This window comes from Rhinatrema bivittatum, chromosome 6, assembly GCF_901001135.1.
Source record: "Rhinatrema bivittatum chromosome 6, aRhiBiv1.1, whole genome shotgun sequence".
Classification (NCBI taxonomy): Eukaryota; Metazoa; Chordata; class Amphibia; order Gymnophiona; family Rhinatrematidae; genus Rhinatrema; species Rhinatrema bivittatum.
The window spans coordinates 179,584,565-179,603,245 of NC_042620.1; the positions used below are offsets into that span (position 1 = coordinate 179,584,565).

An 18,681-nucleotide genomic window follows, 5' to 3' on the forward strand; every position below is an offset into this window, starting at 1 on the left:
TGGGAAGGATATTCCCTGTTCCAAATTTGAGAGTACCCACCACCAGGACAAAGAGTCCCCGGAGAGACAGGGTGATTCAGATATGATCTTGGAGGCTCTGCGTAGCTTGGCACCATTGCAACCTCAGGGTCCACTGGGCTCTGTGCATGTGCAAACGTGCCAAGGGAGTAACATGAATGATTGCGGCCATGTGGCACAACAGCCTCAACATGTGCCAAGCTGACATCTCTGGCTCTGTTGAATCATCGCTGCTATGGACATCAAGGTGATTGCTCTGGACCGCAGTAGGAAGGCTTTTGCCTGAGTCTTGTCTAGCAGGGCTGATGACGGGCTGAGATGGGACTTTGGGAATTTGATGACGAACCCTAGTGACTCCAACACCCAGATGTTCAAGCACATGGACTGAGTGGCTCCTGCCTGAGATGTGCTCCCGACCAGCTAATCATCCAAGTAAGGGAAAACATGCACTCCCAGCAGACAATTTGGGGGTTACCCAATAGGTTTAATTGGTACCCTTGACGGATGATGGACAGAACCCCCTAGTCCGAAGTTTTACTGGGCCACTGATCCGCGAAGAACCATAACCTGCCCACACAGTGTCTCGGGTACAGGTGGCTGGTTTATGCTCCCTACAATTCAGTCAAAACCCCATCCTGGGGTTTGACTGGGATGCCAGCTGGGGCTTGGGAGGTTTCTGCTGACTGGTATCGCCGCGGGAGCTCACTCTCTGTGAACGGGAGCAAGGGACCAGAGGATATTACTTCATCTGGCATTAGAAAGACTTCCTCTGTCCTTGTCTCACCGACCTCCTTGCTAAGGAGGGAGGGTCTGACGTGGTGGCGGAGAGTTGCTGGAGGGTCTCATGGTAGTCCCACAACTGGGCTACCGCATCCCTCATCTTTTCTCTGAAGATATTCTCTCCCATACATGGCAAGTCAACAAGTCTTTCCTGTACCTCTGGTCAGAGATCTGAGGCCCACAGCCATGCAATTCTGCAGGCACTGATTCCCACTGCAGAGGTTTATACAAACCTCATGTTTTCCGCACTCTTAGCCCTTTTGCACCAGAGACATGACGGTGTCTCTGGTGCAAAAGTGGAGGCAGCCACTCAGCCGCCTCCTACACTTGCTTCTAGAGGTTCTGCGAGTACTGGCTCATGTTGAGCTGGTAAGAGGCAATGGGGACAATAAGCATGGCTCCCTGGAATATACTCCTCCCAAGAGCATCCATTCCCTGTGATCCTTCCCCAGGGGTGCCAAAGCATGGGTCCGAGAGTGCTTGGCCCTCTTGAGAGTGGATTACCACCAATTGGTGTGAGAGCTGATGCTTCTCGAATCCGGTAGCCTTTTGGACGAGGTAAACCCCATCCGCCTTCCTGTTCATGGGAGGTACTGTGAGGGGGTGTTCCCAGATCCTCAGCAGCAACTTCTTAAGGATGTCATGCACTGGGACTGCCACGATCTCCTTAGGAACCTTCACAAACTGGAGGATTTCCAGCATCTTGTGCATGGCATCCTCCTCCATCAACAATTGAAAAGGGATTGCCTCGGCCATCGCCACACAAAACCTTCAAAGGTTAAGTCCTCTGGTGGAGACTTCCTTCATTCCTCTGGAGGAGAAGGCTCTAAGGGGAGACCCTCAGAATCCTCAGAGGAGGAATCTGCAGTGTCATCCCCCCAGGGGTCATATGGAGCCTCATCCTCACTGTAGTCCATAGGGGATGCCCTAGCTGCTCGGCCTTCATTCAGAGGCATAGGCACCAGTGGCACCAGTGCCAGTCCCGACAGCGTTAGACAGGGAACTGCAGGCCTTGGTGTCCCTGCTGAATTTGATGGGGTTTCCTCCTCAGAGGAACCGACAACGAGCACCATATCAGTCAGAGGAATTATCGGTGCCCCGCCGGGCATCGATGGCCTTCTGGGAACCGACGTCAGCTGAGTTGGTAATGCACTGATGAGCACATTAAGCCATTCAAGCAGTGGTTCTAGAACAGAAAGCGAGGGGCATTGGTACCTTTGCTGCCACAGGCTCGACACCCTGCAGTCCTCATTCCACTGCCAGCTGGGCTCTTTGCTCCAGCTCCTCCTTGAAAGTTGCCAATGCCAACAGTGACTAGGAGGCAGGAGGGGCAGGCCAGATCTTTTTTGGATCCCTGAGGTGGATCAGCAACTGGCACCAGGACTGATGGAGACTGTCATGGACAGGCGCGCCAATCCTCCATCCAGCATCGATGGAGGATTGGCACGCCTCACCATAGGGTAACTTCGGGGGCATCATGGCATGAGCTGGCACCTCCCTAAGCCCGGCACCGTGCATTGAAGGTGACTGGTGCCGATGTTTTCTCGGCTTCCCTTGGTGCTTAGCCCAATTTTTCCCCGGTGCCGAGGTCGATGACGATGAACCCGACATCTTGTCCTGGAAGAGACCAACAATGGCCAGTCCCCAGTGCCTCTATCTGCCAGCAGCATTGACAGGACCGATGGCCCCACCGATGTAGATGGCGCGGTATTCATTGATGCGGCTCCAAGGTCCACTAGTGTCGATGGCTCAGACTTTCTCCATCTTATCGACTCGAGCGCGAAATCCCTTGAGAGTCATCTGGGTGCACAAGCAGCAATCCCAGATGTCATGTGATGCTCCCAGCAGAGGACACATACCTCATGAGGGTCGTAATGGACCTGGTCCTTGGGCACTGATGCAAACCAGACGAAGCTACGACAAATGAAAAGAAGAGGATAAATGATAGTGGTCATGGTAGGCGGTCAAAACTGGTGGGCACCGAGGCACCTCCACCATGGGGGGAATGGAGTGAAAATAAACTTACTGAAAACTCTGAAAACCTAAGGAGTCTACGGGGAGGCAATGAGAGGGACCCAGTGTTGGAGGAATAAGAAAAAAAACAGAATTAACCGGTGAAAAAGTTTTCCAAAGTTTCCGAAGGAAAAGCCATGAGCGCAATTAACAGCGAGGCAAAAGCTCTGCAGAAAAAAAAGAGACTGAAGAGGGACACTGTGTGGATGCATGGTATAGGGCATGCTGAGCATTCTCAGTGTGCCTAGTCAAAATTACAGAAACTTTGACATAAGTTTTCTATGCCGTGCTCCATCCGATGAGGTCACCCATGTGTGAGGACTACCATCATGCTTTGTCCTAGGAGAACAGCTGAAATGAAACCACTTTTCTTCATTCTGTGCTTTGATACACTGCACACACAAATATTGTAGGGCTTGTCCCAGGAAGAAATATAATAGAAAAACAGAGGTAAGTCAATAGCTTTTTAATTCGGTGTTATCAGTGCAAAGTACAACACTTTCGGGCGAATTTTAAATCGCTAGTGCGTGTAAAATATGGGGGTTATGGGCGTGGCTGGGCCTTGTGTGCGCTGCGCGCATTTTAGAAGGAACTCAGCCACGCGCGTAACCCTAGTTACACGCACAAGAGAAGCTGGCGTAAGTTCTAAAACAAAGAAAAAAAAGATAGGGGAAGAAGGAGGGAGTATGGGCAGGGGGGTAGGGAAGTTCCCTCCCAGTCCGCTCCTTACTTGGAGGGAACTGGGGAAGGCTGTGATGTGTTGCCGTGTGAAAATTGCATTATTCAACTTTCCCGCGCGTGTATGTTTAAAAATCTACCCCTTTGGGAATATGTACCTAAAAAGGAAAGAACAGAGAGATGTTTTGCACAGCCATATGGAAAGTGTGTGTTGAGCAAACTGGACGTGGGACTGGTGAGTGCAGTACTCTTGACAAAATAAGGAAAAAGGAGATACATTCATTTCTATAAACACTTGCAAAGAATACCCAAATGAAAGACAAACTAAAATGATCTCCAGAAAAGTCAGGGCTCCAAAGAAAAGGATACAGGGAGCAACATCCTCACAAGTTGACAGCACTGGAATCCATTGTCTTCCATTTATCCACAGAACAGGGACAGCCCAGGTGACAGAGCTGTAAGCTACTCTACGCTGCCTGACAATGGGCTTCAACTTTGTTTTTAGTGTCATTCAATCATTGGTCCTTCTGCTGGCACTGCTAACTAGCATGCCAGTTTGATGGTTGTTTTTGAAGTTATATGCACTCACGTCAACCTAGAATTGAACTTGAGACAATCAGCTCATTTCACATGGGCCACTGAATGTCTTTCAGAGGATAATGGCTTTCAGTCACTATGGATTCAAGGGCTCCTGCTTAATTGCATAATACTTCTCAGTGTGAAAATATCTTTAATTATGTGTCTTCAATTGATTTTTGGCAATGAAGCGAAAAGGGAAAAACATAAATACAGTGCAACTGTAAACTCTAGGCAGCAACTAGGATCTCAGCTGGACTGTGACCCACAGCCTGCATAGCAGATTTAGAACATAAAAATTACCATACTGGAGCGGACCAAAGGTTCATCAAGTTTAGTATCCTGTTTTCAACAGTGGCCAATCCAGGTCACAAGTACATGGCAAGATCCCAAACAGTAGACAGATCCCATGCTGCTAATGCCTAGGGATAAGCAGTGGCTTTACCTAAGCCTATCTGGTTAAAAACAATTTACAGACTTCTCAAAGAATTTGTCCAAACCTTTTTTAAACCCAGCTATACTAACTGCCTTTACCAATTCCTCTGGCAATGAATTCCAGAGCTTAATTGTGCATTGAATGAAAAAGAATTTTCTCCAATTTGTTTTAAATATGCTACTTACTAAATTCATGGAGTGTCTCATTTTTTGAGAGTAAATAACCGATTCACATTTACCCTTTCTATTCCACTCATGGTTTTATAGACTTCTATCGAATCTCCCCTCAGCTGTCTTTTCTCCAAGTTGAACAACCCTAACCTCTTTAGCTGTCCTTGTAGTTGAACTGTTCTATCCCCTTTATTATTTTGGTCACCCTTTTCCATAAATTTTACAGTTCAGAGATATCTGTTTTGAGAAACAGTGACCAGAACAGCACACAGTACTCTAGGTGTGGCCTCACCATGGAACGATACTGAGATATTATGACATTCTCCATTTTATTCTCCATTCCATTCCTAATAATTCCTAATATTCTCTTTACTTTTTTGACCACCTTCGTATATTGAGCCAAGGATTTCAGAGTTTTCTCCACTGTGATGCCCAGGTAATTCCTAATATGGAACCTAATATCGTGTAACTACTCCCTATGTGCATCACTTTGCACTTGTCCACATTAAATTTCATCTGACATTGGCATGCCCAGTCTCCCAGTCTCACAATGTCCTCCTGCAATTTTTCACAATCAGCTTGTGATTTAACTCCTCAGAATAATTTTAGTCATCTCCAAATTTGATCACCTCCCTCATTGTTCCCTTTTCTAGATCATTTATAAATTAATTAAAAAGCACCAGCCCCAGAATAGATCCCTGAGGCACTTTCTGCAATAAGAAAACTGATAATTTTGTCCTACTCTCTGTCTCCTATCTTTTAACCATTTTGCAACCCACAACAGGACATTGCCTCCTATCCCATGACTTTTTAATTTTCTCAGGAATCTTTATATCCACTGGCTCACTATTACCCACGTTTATTATTCCCTTCAAAAAAATGTAGCAGATTGGTGAGGCAAGACTTCACTTGTGTAAATCCATGCTGGCTGGGTCCCATTAAACCATGTCTTTCTATGGGTTCTATGATTTTGTTCTTTAGAATAGTTTCTGCAATTTTTCCTGGCACTGAAGTCAGACTTCCTGGATCACTTCTAGAGCCCTTTTTAAAGATCAGCATTACATTGGCCACTCTCCAATCTTCAGGTACTATATTTAGTCTACTTTGTGGATAGCTAACCCATAATCAGGCACAATTACTATTATAAACCTACTGAGTCCTATTAAAAGTCCCAGATCCAAACTGAATGGATGCTTTGGTACAATGGATCAGGTTAAACAATCTACATAAGTGCGGTATAAGACACAGTGTAGTGCAAGTTACTTGAGGAGCCCCTAATATCTGAACAGCACTACTCTGATTTCTGAAAGGAGGTTGAGTAGATGAAATGCCCGATGTATGGGGGTGACCCTGGCAGAAAACCAGAATGAACTAGCCCTGGTTTACTCTTATTGCATGCATGTCATTCTCCTGTCTTATTGGAATTAAACCAGGACTGACTGAGCCTGTCCCTTTAACATGGAGTTACATGCTCACGCTGCTGATGCACCTATAGATGCACATCCTATGCTCAGGTCTACCTGTTAAAAGAAAACTGTATCACAGTAATCAATTAAAATATTATCTTGAAGCTTTTCCATTTTATTTTAAACTATTCCAGTATAGCACTGCACAGAAAAATCCATGCAAGCAAAAACTCATGCAAAAACTGCTGTGGAACTTTTGCCCAATTCTTAAATGCAGCACTTTGTAGTAAAAGTGAGTTTTGTTTTTACAAGTTTCTACATAGATTTTTTTTCCCCCTTGCTAAAGTTATAGGAAATTAAATCTGTGAGCAGATATGCCATTTCAAAACTGTTCAAGCAAACTGACTTACACTTTTATTATCCTAATTTTCCTGAAAACTTATATCAGTCTGTAGATGAGGTTGACAGATGAGGGACAGAAAGGACTTTCTGTGGATCTGCTTAAAAAATTAAAAGTTGTACCGGCTTTGAAAGGTTCTAGTCAGGACAGATGCACCTGGAGTTTTTCATCTCTCCGACTTTTACCCGAGTTAGGGAAATTGCAGTAATGAGCACCTAAGATAATTAAGGATGGAAATCTTTATCATTTGAGGGAAAACTCAGTAAGGAAGGAATATTTATTCTAAAGAGGAGGAGGGGAAGCCTGGCAGCTCAGTGGCACTACCATGTAAAGGACCAGGGTTCTAGTCCCAGGTCCGGTTCTTCCTCCCCAGGTTGACTGCAGCTAGGAACGCTGCGAAGGAAGCGCTCACAGCCATCAGAAGACTGACCCTAGTGGCCAGACTTAGGGGCCATGTTAGCCAGGTAGCAGAAGGAGCTAGGGCTTGAGGCTACTGAACAAGAACTATTGCTGTGATGGCTGGGCTGAGGTGGGGATATAAAATAAAGGAAAAAAAAAAAAAAAAGAGGTGAATGAAGGCTTATAAAGCCATAGCCCAGTAGAAGGCCAGTTCCAAATGAGCTGGAAGTCCAAAGGAGCAGGAGGAAAGGGGCCAGGCCCAAAAAAACAATTGCTTTGAAGGAGAGGAAGAAGGGGAAGGGCTGTGACTATTGTCTATAAATACTCATATATGAATTAGTTAGAAAGTGAACTTGTCCTGGGGGACCCCCAGCCAGTCAGATTTTCAGGATATCCAGAATGCACTGCCTCCCCTGAATGCTAATTTATCCCATGCATAGTCACTGTGGGTGTCCTTAAAACTCGACTGGCTGGGGATCCTCTAGGGCAGGTTTTCGAATCAGTGGCCTAGGAAATTTGTGTATACAGTATCATTGGCCATGTTTAAGAGAAAACTGGATAATGTTGTGAACGTACAACATATTAGCAAAGATAAAGATAAGAGTGGTGGATGCCTGTAATGCCCTTCCAGAGGAGGCGGTGGTGAAGGTAAAAGCAGTGATGGAATTCAAACAGAGAGGGATTCTGCCACCCCCCAACATTTTGGCATTCTAGGTAATTGCCTAGTTTGCTTAAAGGAAGCACCGGCCCTGGAGCAGTGTTTCTCAAGCTGGCCCCGGAGCATCCTCTAGCTAGTCTGGTTTTCAGGATCTCCACACTGAATATGCATGAAAAATATCTGCATACAACGGGTCTCCAATATGTAAACATCTACATCCTGCATATTCATTGTGGATAACCTGAAAACCAGACTGGTCAGGGGTGCTCCAGGACCGGCTTGAGGAAGGCTGAACCAGTCGGACACATACAAGTGTTTTTTCATGCTAATCCTCGCCTCCCTCCCAAATAACCTTACAGAGAAATGTTTTAATTGATACGGGATGGGTATCCCTAAGTGCCATATGTATTTTTGAAACATTATCTGGTATGAGGTGGGTGTAGTTTTCTTTTAAAGGCCAAACTAACACACTGAGCAATTTAAAATAGCAATGCCTCTTTTAATTTTAGTCATATTTAAGTGAGTCATCTAAAGATATTCTCTGCCTCTGGCAAAATACTCTAGTACATCTTTCACACCTATGTTTCTCAGAATTAGTAGAAAAATACTTTGAAGTAAAATTCTGGAATACACTTTTTGGCCATCATTTCTCTGGTGTGAAGCCACGCCTCTCCTTCTGCATTGCTGAATGTGATTGAACTGTTGGGGTGAGGACAGAAGTCTTGAAATATTACACATGCAGTGAGCAAGGAGTCTTGGAGTCCAAGACTGTAGAGGGACTATAAAAATAAAAAAATTCTCTAAAATTAGAAATTAACCAAGAGTATTGTAATGAAAAAAAAAATACACAAAACTTCTTCTGGAGATGCAAGCATCTGAGCAACGATGTTTTGATACATGCTTTGGGATTAGGAAGCACTGCTTATTTGTTTCCTACTTGTTACCTGAGACTTGAAGTATGGTTCTTGGGGGGTTCCAAGCACGTCAGCAGAGGCGATATCCAGGTGCATGAGAATCTGTCGAAATGAAGGACGGTTTCGGGGCTTGCTCTGCCTGCAAGGAAGGGGAGAAGGGCCCAGTTTACTTCGCAGTCCAGCAATGAATCTTTCACTTGAGAGGAACAGTGGCCAATGCAATGGTCTCTATTTTCTAAAGAGTTTTTCAACCTTCTAACTCACCAAAGTATCTATGAGTTGCGTGTTGTGAGCACAATACTGCATGATGTTAGAGCGGTATGGACCTATGGGAAGCACTGCTCGAAAACAGGGCCCACATAGAACACCACTACAAATAGGTCACAAAGCAAACAAAAAATATAGAGGCCCATATTCATTCACTGTTCAGATAGCAAAGTTAGCCAGTTAAACTTATCTGGCTAACTTTGGAGGGATATTCAATACTGCAGCCGCACTACTGAATATAACTGGCTATCTTAAAATTAGCTGGCTAACTTTAGGACAGGTCTTTAGCCTGACCACTCTTAGCTGGCTAGGTTATCCAGCTATCTCTGAATATCAGAGAAAACCGGATAAAGTAGCCAGCTAACAACTCCTCCCAGTTACACCCCCGTCATGTCCATAACGTAGCCAGCTAACTTATTAGTCAGCTAGAATATAACCAGATAAGTGCCAAAATCTGAGCAATCTAGCTAAATGCTTTTTAATATGGACATCCCAATATTTAAAGACATGAATTTATACTAGGTACTTCTCTTGTATGATACTATAGAAAGTTTCTGGCTTTGATTACTACAGGATACGGAAGAGACTGTTACCTGTTAAGATGAACACTTTGCCTGGGGCTATAATTGTGGGACTACATCCAGCCTAGTGGCGGTAGAGATGATGATATTTGGATAATTTTATCAGCGTTGAATTTCTAGTTATCCCTTTTTCACTGTGGTTATGCAATATCTCCTGCCATAGCCTACTGTACTGCCTTTTTTCCTTCAAGTTTTGCATATGAAAGCTTCCTGCTAATGTACATATAACAAAGTTCTGCATGCATAATCAATACCCCTGCACAGCATCTATGGATATAATACTCTCTCCTCATTCTTAGTGAGTTTTATTTCCCACTGTGCACAGACATGAGCCTTTTCAGTGGCTGTACAGTCCTCCTGGTAGACACTTTTACTTACTTTAAGTGAGTTTTGTGCTGGTAAAAGACACCAGACTGAAATCCTTCATTTATCCATAGAACAGTTACAGCACAGGTTAAATATATATCAGAAGCAGAAACCCAGACTGACGAAATACAAGACAGCACCCTGCCCATGGGTAGAAGGTTATTTTTGATTATACTGGCACCTTGGCTGGTTGAGTACAGTTTTCTGCCAAATCTTTAGTATCTTGAGTATTTTTTATGCAATCATGTGTGGGTGAACTCTCACCACGTTTGCTTCATGAGTATTTTGAAGCCATCTGGGCAGGTTGAAGGGACTGGAAGGTGCAGGCTGTTACTGCCTACTCCCCAGATGATGGCCGATGAGTCAACATCCTTATAGGGAATCTCCCCCGTCAACAGCTCCCACAGAACCACCCCAAATGACCTGTGGAGAGAGCAAAATAACACTAATGATATAAGTAGCTAGGAAGAAAAGATAACTTTTTCATAGAATATGTTTTATAAGTAGTCATTTTCTTTACTTATAGCAGTGGTTCTCAACTCAGTCCTTGGGACACACCTAGCCAGTCAAGTTTTTAGGATATCCACAGTGAAAATACATGAGGTAAATTTGCATGTACTGCCTCTATTGAATGCAAATCTATTTCATGCATATTCATTATGGATATCTTGAAAACCTCACTGGCTAGGTGTGACCCAAGGACTGAGTTGAGAACCTCTGATCTATAACATCCCTCATCAGATGACCTCTTGCATCTACTTTTTGTACCCAGAGCATCATATCTCTTTAAGTATTTATCTAAACATTATTTATGTATTTACTTCTCTCCAGTAAGTGTCTAAATCTCTTACAGTCTCTTCTAAAATACACTGCCTTTTCTCTAGTACTTATTCAACTATGTTTATCTTGCTGTGGTTATCTATCCTATTGGATCTAATCTATCTTATTGCTCACATGAGAAGCTGTCAGAGGGAAACCTTTGACTGATGGGTTGAAGACATGAATTATAGTTAAATATTATAGCCAGAGTTGCTGCCTAAAGCCATTGTTGCTCACTGAATATAATACATTTGTCTTCTTAAAGGTCAATGCTAAAATTGGCATTCTGGTGAATATTAATTCAGAAATTCCTGAATAACTGACATTTGTATATTGTCCCCCATTTTTATCTCTCCCTTCTCTTTGCTCAGTCTATTGATATAATGTTACTTTTCTTTCCTTTATAATGCCATAAACCTGGGCTAGTTCCATGTCTTAGAGTTAAGTAAAGTAGTGCAAAGAACAGGAGCTCTTATCCTCTGCTAAACATAGTGTGGGTTTCTTGCAGAGGTGATGTAATTGGGACATGGAAGTCATTTGTGACACAGTTGACTCCATCTGCCAGATAGTAGCATGACCCCCCAGATGGAAGTGAATGGGAAAGATCCCAAAACAGGACGACAAAGACATCTTCATATGCTCCCTTTCAGGGTCATTCATCAAAATGCATTAAAGGGTTAACATGCGATAATGCCATAACGCATGTGAAAATATTGGTATCGCACGGCGTGAATGCAAATTTTGGGAAGGGGCGGGATTAGGGAGGAGTTTGGGCAGGAATTATGAAAATGAGGGGCAATATTGCATGGTTTTAATGCCAGAAATAACTACACCATTTTTCCTGGCGTTAAGCTGTGTGATATTACCGAAATGGCCGTAATGCAATTTTTAGAATTGTATTTCAGCCATTTCTGGGCTTGGGAGAGGGAGTGGAGTAGAGAGAGAGTGGGAGAACCCTTGGGGAGGCCTTCACAGTATGCAAGTATTTATATGCCTATAGGAGGGTCATCTAATAGCTCGAGGTGAGGTGTTGGTGGTGGTTTAGGGTTTAGAGGCCAGTTTATCATGCAGAGTGAGATGTACGAACAGCACAGTACACCTCGGTGATGATTTGACTTCATTTGGAGTGAGGAAAGTCTCACAAAGATGAAATTTTGTACTATGATATCTCGCCCGCTTGATAGTACCCTGTTATAGGGTCCATCAAGCTAGGGTGAGAGAACATAGTAGAAATTTCATCTTTGTGAGACTTTCCTCACTCCAAATGAAATCAAATCATCACCGAGGTGTACTGTGCTGTTCGTACATCTCACTCTGCATGATAAACTGGCCTCTAAACCCTAAACCACCACCAACACCTCACCTCGAGCTATTAGATGACCCTCCTATAGGCATATAAATACTTGCATACTGTGAAGGCCTCCCCAAGGGTTCTCCCACTCTCTCTCTACTCCACTCCCTCTCCCAAGCCCAGAAATGGCTGAAATACAATTCTAAAAATTGCATTACGGCCATACAATTCTAAAAATTGCATTACGGCCATTTCGGTAATATCGCACAGCTTAACGCCAGGAAAAATGGTGTAGTTATTTCTGGCGTTAAAACCATGCAATATTGCCCCTCATTTTCATAATTCCTGCCCAAACTCCTCCCTAATCCCTAAACTCCTTACCTCAAGCTATTAGATGACCCTCCTATAGGCATATAAATACTTGATGACCATGAAGGCCCTATAAATAGTCTCTCTCTCTCATTTCCTGAAATAGGAAGTATTGTGGGGCATGAAAACTGTACTGCACCATGCAATAATACCTATGTGACATGCTATGGTGCAGTAATTCTAAAATTACCTAAACACGCCCCTTTTTCTTATCGCGGGTGTTATCCATGCATTATTATCACATTTTTATGAATCTAGGGGTTTGTTTGTTATTTACCAAATGTCCACTTTTTCAGAAACTGGTTCATTGCGTATAACCTCTGGTGCCATCCAAGCCACAGTGCCAGCAAATGACATTTTCGTGCTTTTGTCACTGAGTTCCTTTGATGTGCCGAAGTCCGAGATTTTCACAGCATCAGTATGAGTGACCAGTACACTGTTGGCAAAGGAAAGAGAATACAACCATGATAATAACTACACCTTGGGCACAGTGATATCAATGTGGCAACTTGCTCTTCGCTCAAGTTTCTCTCAGTCAAGCAAAGCAAGATGTCTTTTGAGCACCATAAAGTTCTCTTTTCAATCCATTGCTACAATGTTTTATGTACAGAAACTATCCAACTGCCTGCCCGAAATGTGGTAAAACTTGCCTGCCTATGCTTTGGAGTGTTAAGGTCACCTGAACTGAACAGAGACATTTCTGGGAGTGGGGTTCAGACTTATGCGCATACTTTTGGGTTTTAAAAAGTATGAGCATAAAACTTGTGCAGACGATTTAGTAGGTGTAGCTCATGCAAGGTGGAGTAATTTTTAAAGTAGACTAATGCACGTTAAGTCCACTTTGAAAACCGCTGTAATTTCTCTGCATATTTGCTGACTTTTTTTTTTATTTGCAGGGTTACAAAACTACCCCCTCAAAAGGTTAAACACTTTCTGCAAACATTTTACAGTTGTTTGATAAAAGGACACAACTCAGCCAATTGTAGGAGCAATTCTTCTGAAAAAGTTTGCTTTTTTTTGTAATAAGCTCCACTTAATGCATGAAGCATGAACATGAGCCCACTTTAGCCAATATTCTAGGACAGTGGCTCCCAAACCTGTCCTGCAGGATCCTCAGCCAGTCGGCTTTTCAAGATATGCACAGTGAATATGCATGGATAAATTTAAATACCATGGAGACTCAGTATATGTACATTTAGCTCATGCATATTCATTATGGATATCCTGAAAACCTGATTGGCTGGGGTCCCCCAGGACATGTTTGAGAACCTCTGTTCTAGGACTTCGCACAGCCCCTCTCACATATAGGGTTCAATTCACTCAAATTAATTTTGGGCTTCTGGAAAGCAAATAACAAGAAATACTTGGCTTTTGCAAATAGCAGCTGTTGTAAACATAGATATTTAAAATATGCCCATCGCGAAAAGAAGTAAAAGGTATTTTGTCATGGCCTGAAAGAAGATATTCTGAGCATGCAGGAACAGCAGCCATCACAGCTGCTTCATCATCAGCATCCACTCTGACCACAGACATGGCCACAAACATCTTTTCAACCCAGCTATCAATATGTCTTTCATTCGCCTTGCAAAGTCCTCAGACCCAAATATATCTAGTCCCACTTCAGGCTGGTGCAAGTTCAGCCATGAACACTGCAGCAGCCACATAGCTTCCATTATTTCTTACAAAGAGTAATTTTGCTACTTTTAACCATTGTGGAAAACCAGGAAAGTCAGTAGCAAAACATACTTCTTTTATGCTGCTGCGTAACACCTAAAAAATATTTTATTTTGTTATTTTTTATGCCTTGCAATTCATCCTGCTACTTTGGGCTTCCAGCTCAGCAGGAACTGGTCTCTACTGGATGATTTATTTATTTATTTAAAATCTTTTCTATACCGTCGTTAAGCTAGTTGCCGTCACAACGGTTCACAATAAGGCACATAATTTCAAACTTAGATGTGTTGATTTATATTAACTAAACAGGTGCCATCAAATACTGTAACATAGTTTCATATTAAATATTACTTAGTGGTTGTGATAAGTCATGTCTACTTTAAGTATATCGGCTATAAGATAAATTAACACTGAAGTCTGGTCCTCTGTTGTTGCAATCTAATAGAGGTAAAGTAAAATAAAATATACACACACACACCATTCGAGTAAGCTGATGTGTGTGTGTGGGAGTTCTTTGGACCGCCTCCATTTCTAACCACCTGCAGTATTTCCCTAATTTTATAATCTGTCTTAACCTAGGCATTGCAGTGACAGTCCTTGACAGGGAGACAGAACATGATATCCTCAGGAACCTGCTATGCAAGCACCCTAGTTCCAATCAATAGATGTCACCGCTGAGCAATGGTGGATACTCCCTCTACCCCAGGGACTGTGAATGCCATCTCCACAGCTTCCCCAGCTGGCCCCAGATGTCCAAAATTGGGCCTGGGAATCAAGCTTGGGACTCCGCTAAGCTACCAGGGTGACCCATACCATTAAAATGAACAATTTCCCACTATTTTTAATACTGGCTGAAGTTTTCCCACAAAACATTTTTTGATTAAAGGCCAGTGCCGCTTTTCCTGCCAGGGATCATGATATTTGCCTTTAAAAAATATTTTGGCTATCCTTAACAGCTAGAATCTTAGCTATAATATGGGACACATCCCTCTTATTATAATCTAAACCTTGTTGTCCTTACATGCATATCTTTACTCCCCCTCTCTCTCAAACTCAGTCATACCTCATACTTTCACACTTGTACTACTACATACTTTTTACATGCATGCAAACCCAAAATATAACAGCCAATTCTCACATACTGAGAAATGCTGGAGAATCTAAGGGACAGATGCGTTATCAATATAATAAAAACACCACTATCTATGCTTACAGTACTAAGATAGCATATTAACAAAATCCCAGGAAGGGCTTTCTCAGGCATACATTAAGGGACATTTTTCAAAAGGATCTCGCTGGCTAATTAAGGAACTATCTGGCTAGAACCCCCGGGATGAAAGTTCCCTGCACATAGCAGCTGAATATAGCCACCCTGTTTCACTAGGTCACAGTATTTAGTGATTCTAAATGTGGGTGTTCCCAAGGGTATACATTGCTCGGGGAAGAAAACTACATACATATATTGAAGTTTCAACTGTACGCACAAAAAGGTGAATTTTAAAATCCTGACGTATGCCAAAACCAGGAGATATATGCGCCGAGCAGATTTTAAAAGCCTCCCATGTATGTGCGTATCTCCCGCTATGCGCACAAATGAAAAGTTGAAAAATAAAAGAGGTGGGGCGTAGGCATGACATTGGCGTTCCTGATTTCAACTTCAAATTTTCACATAAATACTTGCATGCGCAGGCATACGCCATTGCCCCTGCCGCATAATTTTACTTCTGCTATGGAGGATGTGTAAGTAGTAAAATGTGTAAGTAGTAAAATAAAATTCTCAAGAACAAAATTGTAAAGCATATAGAAATTGTAAAGCATATAGAAAGACATGATTTAATGGAACATAGTCAACATGGATTTACCCAAGGGAAGTCTTGCCTAACAAATCTGCTTCATTTTTTTGAAGGGGTTAATAAACATGTGGATAAAGGTGAACCGGTAGATGTAGTGTATTTGGATTTTCAGAAGGCGTTTGACAAAGTCCCTCATGAGAGGCTTCTATGTAAACTAAAAAGTCATGGGATAGGAGGCGATGTCCTTTCGTGGATTACAAGCTGGTTAAAAGACAGGAAACAGAGAGTAGGATTAAATGGTCAATTTTCTCAGTGGAAAAGGGTAAACAGTGGAGTGCCTCAAGGATCTGTACTTGGACCGGTGCTTTTCAATATATATATAAATGATCTGGAAAGGAATACGACGAGGGAGGTTATCAAATTTGTAGATGATACAAAATTATTTAGAGTAGTTAAATCACAAGCAGACTGTGATACATTGCAGGAGGACCTTGCAAGACTTGAAGATTGGGCATCCAAATGGCAGATGAAATGTAATGTGGACAAGTGCAAGGTGTTGCATATAGGGAAAAATAAATGTTGCTGTAGTTACACGATGTTAGGTTCCATATTAGGAGCTACCACCCAGGAAAAAGATCTAGGCATCATAGTGGATAATACTTTAAAATCATCAGCTCAGTGTGCTGCAGCAGTCAAAAAAGCAAATAGAATGTTAGGAATTATTAGGAAGGGAATGGTTAATAGAACGGAAAATATCATAATGCCTCTATATCGCTCCATGGTGAGACCACACCTTGAATACTGTGTACAATTCTGGTCGCCGCATCTCAAAAAAGATATAGTTGCGATGGAGAAGGTACAGAGAAGGGCAACCAAAATGATAAAGGGGATGGAACAGCTTCCCTATGAGGATAGGCTGAAGAGATTAGGGCTGTTCAGCTTGGAGAAGAGACGGCTGAGGGGGGATATGATAGAGGTCTTTAAGATCATGAGAGGTCTTGAACGAGTAGATGTGACTCGGTTATTTTCACTTTTGAATAATAGAAGGACTAGGGGGCATTCCATGAAGTTAGCAAGTAGCACATTTAAGACTAATCGGAGAAAATTCTTTTTCACTCAACGCACAATAAAGCTCTGGAATTTGTTGCCAGAGGATGTGGTTAGTGCAGTTAGTGTAGCTGGGTTCAAAAAAGGTTTGGATAAGTTCTTAGAGGAGAAGTCCATTAATGGCTATTAATCAGTTTTACTTAGGGAATAGCCACTGCTATTAATTGCATCAGTAGCATGGGATCTTCTTAGTGTTTGGGTAATTGCCAGGTTCTTGTGGCCTGGTTTTAGCCTCTGTTGGAAACAGGATGCTGGGCTTGATGGACCCTTGGTCTGACCCAGCATGGCAATTTCTTATGTTCTTAAAGAGAAAAGGAAAATTGGTTCTTACCTGCTAATTTTCGTTCCTGTAGTACCACGGATCAGCCCAGACTGCTGGGTTATGCCTCCCTTCCAGCAGATGAAGACAGAGAAAAACTTGAAGGACACCCCTGTAAGTAGGATGCGCCACCTGCAGTCCCTTTAGTATAAACAATATCAAAGCAGAATTAAAGTGGTAACAGGAATCCAAAAATTTAAATGGTTAAACCAAATTTAGGAGACTCAACTATGTACAAAATGTGAAATCTTCATCCTGCTATAGTATGACAGAACCCCCCCCCCCGATAATCTGTCGAGCGGAATCAAAAAACTGGGCGGGCGTCTGGGCTGATCCGTGGTACTACAGGAATGAAAATTAGCAGCTAAGAACCAATTTTCCTTTCCCTTAACGTACCCGGATCAGCCCAGACTGCTGGGATGTACCCAAGTCGCCTTACATGGGGTGGGACCTAGAAAGCCCTGCTCGAAGCACACCGCTGCCAAAACTCTTCGAGTTGGGAGCCCGAACATCCAAACGGTAATACCGAGCAAAGGTATGCAAATATTTCCAGGTTGCCGCCCCACAGATCTCCTGAGGGGAAATCAACTGATTTTCTGCCCAGGACGCCACCTGAAAATGGAGTGAATGAACCTTAAGACCCTCTGGAACTGCTCGCCTGTGACATATGTTTGCTGAAGCAATAGCATCCTTCAACCACCAGGCAATAGTAGCCTTGGAAGCTTTATGCCCTTTCCTGGGACTGCTCCACAAGACAAAAAGGTGATCCGACAGGTGAAAACCATTAGTGACCTCCAAGTAACGCATCAGCGCCCATCTGACATCCAAACGCTTCAATTCACGAGCATGTGGAGAATTCTGATCCAAATCCAGGAACGCAGGCAACTCAATGGACTGGTTCACATGAAAAGCCGATACAACCTTAGGCAGAAAGGACGGCATGGTTCTAAGAGAAACGCCAAAATTGGAAAACCTAAGAAAAGGTTCACGACAAGATAGGGCCTGAATTTCCGAAATTCTCCAAGCCTAGCAGACAGCTACTAAAAACACAGTTTTGAGCGTAAGGTCCTTCAGAGTGACGTACCTGAGCGGTTCAAAAGGAGGTTCACACAACGTCCTAAGGACCAAATTCAAACTCCAGGATGGACAAACAGCTCGATGTGTTTAGTTTTCACATGTCGGCTCGGGCGACCCATGGAAAACTTCATTTTCCAACGGGTTTTGTTTTTTTTCCGGCGATTTTTCACTAAAAAAAACAAACCCACCCCAACCCTTAAAATTTAGTTTATTACTACCTCCCCACCCTCCGGACCCCCCCAAAACTTGCCTAAAATCCGTGGTGGTCCAGCAGGGGTCCCGGGAGTGATCTCCCGCTCTTGGGCTGTTGGCTGCCAGTAAACAAAATGGTGCCGGTGGCCCTTTGTCCTTACCATGTGACAGGGACTACTGGTGCCATTGGTTGGCTCCTGTCACATGGAAGGAGCAATGGATGGCCCGCGCCATTTTCTAAGATGGCGCCGGCCGTCCATTGCTCCTACCATGTGACAGGGGCCGACCAATGGCACCAGTAGTCCCTGTCACATGGTAAGGGCAAAGGGCCACCATCATCATTTTGTTTACTGGCAGCCGACGGCCCGAGAGCAGGAG

The 18,681-nt window shown here is 43.2% G+C and overlaps 1 protein-coding gene across 1 annotated transcript in view; it reads right to left on the minus strand.

Annotated features, from left to right (window-relative positions):
- MAP3K13 (mitogen-activated protein kinase kinase kinase 13) overlaps positions 1 to 18,681 on the minus strand; it is a 172,532-nt gene that overhangs the window by 28,717 nt on the left and 125,134 nt on the right. The window contains exons 5-7 of the mRNA XM_029606205.1: positions 12,419 to 12,577; positions 9,927 to 10,085; positions 8,479 to 8,587 (exon numbers count right to left, since the gene is read on the minus strand). Of these exons, the coding sequence (XP_029462065.1) occupies positions 8,479 to 8,587; positions 9,927 to 10,085; positions 12,419 to 12,577 (427 nt within the window). The remainder of the gene's footprint in view (positions 1 to 8,478; positions 8,588 to 9,926; positions 10,086 to 12,418; positions 12,578 to 18,681) is intronic.